Source organism: Quercus robur, chromosome 3 (assembly GCF_932294415.1).
Source record: "Quercus robur chromosome 3, dhQueRobu3.1, whole genome shotgun sequence".
In the NCBI taxonomy this organism is placed as follows: Eukaryota; Viridiplantae; Streptophyta; class Magnoliopsida; order Fagales; family Fagaceae; genus Quercus; species Quercus robur.
In genome coordinates this window covers 6,190,564-6,194,220 of record NC_065536.1, presented here as the reverse complement: position 1 = coordinate 6,194,220, position 3,657 = coordinate 6,190,564, and the positions used below count along the sequence as shown (strand labels likewise).

At 34.0% G+C, this 3,657-nt stretch overlaps 1 protein-coding gene across 1 annotated transcript; it reads right to left on the bottom strand.

Annotated features, from left to right (window-relative positions):
• Positions 1-762: 762 nt before the first annotated feature.
• On the bottom strand, positions 763-3,055 carry LOC126719146 (uncharacterized). The gene is made up of 2 exons (XM_050421731.1): positions 1,113-3,055; positions 763-944 (listed from the first exon to the last, which is right to left on the bottom strand). The coding sequence occupies exons 1-2, from the start codon at positions 2,890-2,892 to the stop codon at positions 763-765; spliced, it is 1,962 nt and encodes a 653-aa protein (XP_050277688.1). The 5' UTR covers positions 2,893-3,055.
• Positions 3,056-3,657: the final 602 nt, after the last annotated feature.

Sequence of the window (3,657 nt, the reverse complement as noted above, 5' to 3'; positions counted from 1 at the left end):
ACAAAGTAAAAATACATAAACAAGCCTCCAAGTTATAGTACACAACTACACATTGTTTCTTACAAAAATACATAAAACTTAGTTCTAAAAAACAATAATAAAACTTCAAACTCCAAGTCACACATTGTGTCTTACAAAAAGACAGAAATTATCTCTAAAATACAAAATAGAACTTTAACGTTCAAACAAAATTATTATGATCATAAATCATCAATGTCATGAAAGTTATCATGCTCGTCATCATTCCCTGGAAATCCAGGAGGAGGGCCAATAGGTTGTCCAAATGTTCCCAAATCAATTCCTTCAACCTCACTGCTATCATCTATAGATTCTACACACAAGTTTGAACAAAATAAAAAGAAAAATTATTATAATGTTTATGTAAGTTTGAAAAAAATAAAAGAAAAATCACTATAGGTTATCAAATTGTTTACATATAAACTAACCTTCAATATTAGAAGAAGCCTCTACATTTGCTGGATATGCACCCTCTTCATAAATTGCATTCTCCAACTCTTCATAATTAAGATACGGGTCTTCCTCTTCCACAAATACCCAAAAATCAGTTTTGTCGATACTTGCATAATCAATGGGATCAAAATTAAGCTTTTTGTTGTAAAGCCTGCATAAAATGTCATGCTCATTATTGGAATTTGAACATAATTAGGAACTAACAATTACATTATATAAATGACTTCTTAAAAATTAATATAATGACAAAATATAGCATTTAATTACCTATGTCTCAATCGCAAGTTATGATTAACAAAATACAAGATCATTGAGCCTTTGATGCTCCAACCTATTTCTCCTCTTAGAATGTATTTGATCAAATAAACTCCAACAACGCTCACATCCAGAAGAGGCGGAAGTTTGGCTAAGGATTCTAATTGCCAATTTTTGCAAGTTTGGAGCATCAGTACCCCACAACTTCCACCATTCATCTGATTTTCATAACACAACGTAATCTAATATTAATCAACATAAACAAACAAACTTTCAATTAAATAATCACTTTAGTTATTCTAATTATAGTGACAAAACTAACTTTTAACATGAACAAAGAAACTAAGATTTGTTTATAGTACTAAAGTAAACTAATTACTTCTCACCTGGATGAGTGGTCTTGCTTGTTGACAATGCAAGATCTCTATCAAAGCTCCCAATACGGTCCCGAAAATATTGGGTTTCCCTAATTACCTTTTCTTGATCACCATCATATTTTGTCCCAATGTAGTCCAAAATAGCCATATTTACTACTGGTTTCCGACAAAAATTCTCCTCATCATATTGAAAAGCGGGATTTAACCAATATGCAGCAGCATGAAGATCTTTACGCAAATGCTTGTCCCAACGGTTTTTTATAATTGAGGTGTATGGCTTGTACAAGTGCTTCTTCATTCGGAAGATCTTCTTGATTCCCAACCGTGCTCTATGCATGCCCTCATACACATATCCTATTGCAGGCCTTTGATCAGAATCAGCAATTCGTAACAAACGAATGAGTGGCGATGAAATCTTGACAAGAACATTAATATCATCCCAAAAAGAATTATCCAATATGATAGAAACTACTTCTTTTGTCTTTGACTCTCTTGCCAATCTATTGTCCACAAAGAACTTGCTAGTCACTAAGGCTTGCAAGTCATGCTTATGCACATGAAGGCTTCCAAATGAAAGGAAAGTAGTAGCAAATCTTGTTGCTCCTGCACGTACAATATCTGTCCAACCAGGTCTCTTCCTCAACCAAGCAATCAAAGCTACATGATTATAAATAAAAACTGTAACTTTGGTTGCACGATTTTTTAGTCTCTCCACATGAGACATCTTCCCCATATCCTGCAACACAAGATTCAGGCAATATGCTGCACAAGGAGACCAACTAATAGTTTTATACTTTTCACACAACAATTTACCAACAGATACATAGTTGGAAGCATTATCAGTAACCAAGTGAACTATGTTTTTTGGACCAACCCATGTAACTACTTCATCAAACAATTTAAACAAGTTTCTGGTATTCTTCACAATATCTGAGGCATCAACTGATTTTACAAATACCATTCCCCTAGGACAATAAACAAGGAAATTAATCAATGACCTATGTCTAGTATCTGTCCAACCATCAGCCATAAGTGTACATCCAACTTCTGCCCAATGCCTACGTTGTGACTCAACCAACAACTGAACTTCTTTCTTATTATCCCTCAACAAAGGGACCCGTACAGCATGATAAGATGGACCTTTGTAACCAGGACCAGCAGCAGCTATAGCATCAATCATCATTTGGTAGTACACTGAATTCACTACATTAAAAGGAATACAATTGTCATACAGAAACCTTGCAACAGCCATATCAGCTTGCCTCACCCTTTCTTTGCTTTGGAATACACTTTTAAGACCAAGTTGAGCTCCTGGAGTAGTTCTTGGAGCAAAGTAATTATCCCCTAGCTTTGTACCCTTTCTTTTACCTAAAACAGGTTTTTTAGGCAACCCACTACTAAATACTTCTTGAACATCATCATCTTCTTGCAAATCACTATTTGTAGAAGGCACACTAAACATTTCTTCTTGACGTTGTTTCTCAGCTTTTTTCTTCAACTCAAACTCCTTCACATATTCCAACATTTGGTGTCTCACATCATGAGAAACCTTTTTACACGATCCAATATCACCTTTTATCCCCGCAAGGTGTTTTTTCATCCTATTAATACCCCCACCTTTATATGTTTGCCTACAATACACACATGTAAAAGTATTCCGTCCCTTCTCATCTGACCCAAGGCTAAAATGTTCCCAAGCCGGATCAACCTTTTCCCTTACTCTTGAGCAAGATTCCACTACATTGGAATCAACTTCATGTGATGGAGTAGACCCGGTCTCTGTTTCCATTTTAATCTAAAAGACTAAACAACAGTCAAACACGCATAGACCCATCAATTTTTGAAATATAGATATTCAAAAAACCACAACTTCATACACATTAAAACACTACCAACCGTAAAAAAAGAGTAAAGACACTACAAATTAAAACATAACAACAGACTCTATCCACATAAATACACCAACTATATTCAGAAAGTTCCCATAATGCTGTCAAAGTTTCCACAGATAAATCTCAGTAAGCTTAAATAAAATAAATCAGCGGTATGTTACATAGACAACAAAGCTACGACTCCCAAACTGAAAACAACTCACAGTAGGATACATGACAGAAAAGAAAATTTTATTGTAATTATTGATTGCTCTAAAATTAATAAATTCTCATTTTCAACAATGTTTTTAAATGCTAAAGACATCAAAGCAAGAATGCCAGAACTACAAAGACATCCTAATCTTGTGACGATACTGCATTAATAGTTAGGAAGCAACTCATACCGCTAAGATTATACAATGGAAGAATAAACCTTAATCAGATTATAATTTCTGCATTACTAAGAATACAGTTTCAGACAACACGAACACAAATTTGAACAGAAACATTTCTCATTAGTAAAACTGTGATCAAAGAATTATCCAATTTTATGAATGAAAAATAAAATTGATCAAAATTTCTCATACTTTTTAGTAAACACTCTCAACGAAGCTCTTAAAATTGAAGAATGCACATACCAACAAAATCATGGAAATGAAACTATACTAAAAGAGTGAAACTTT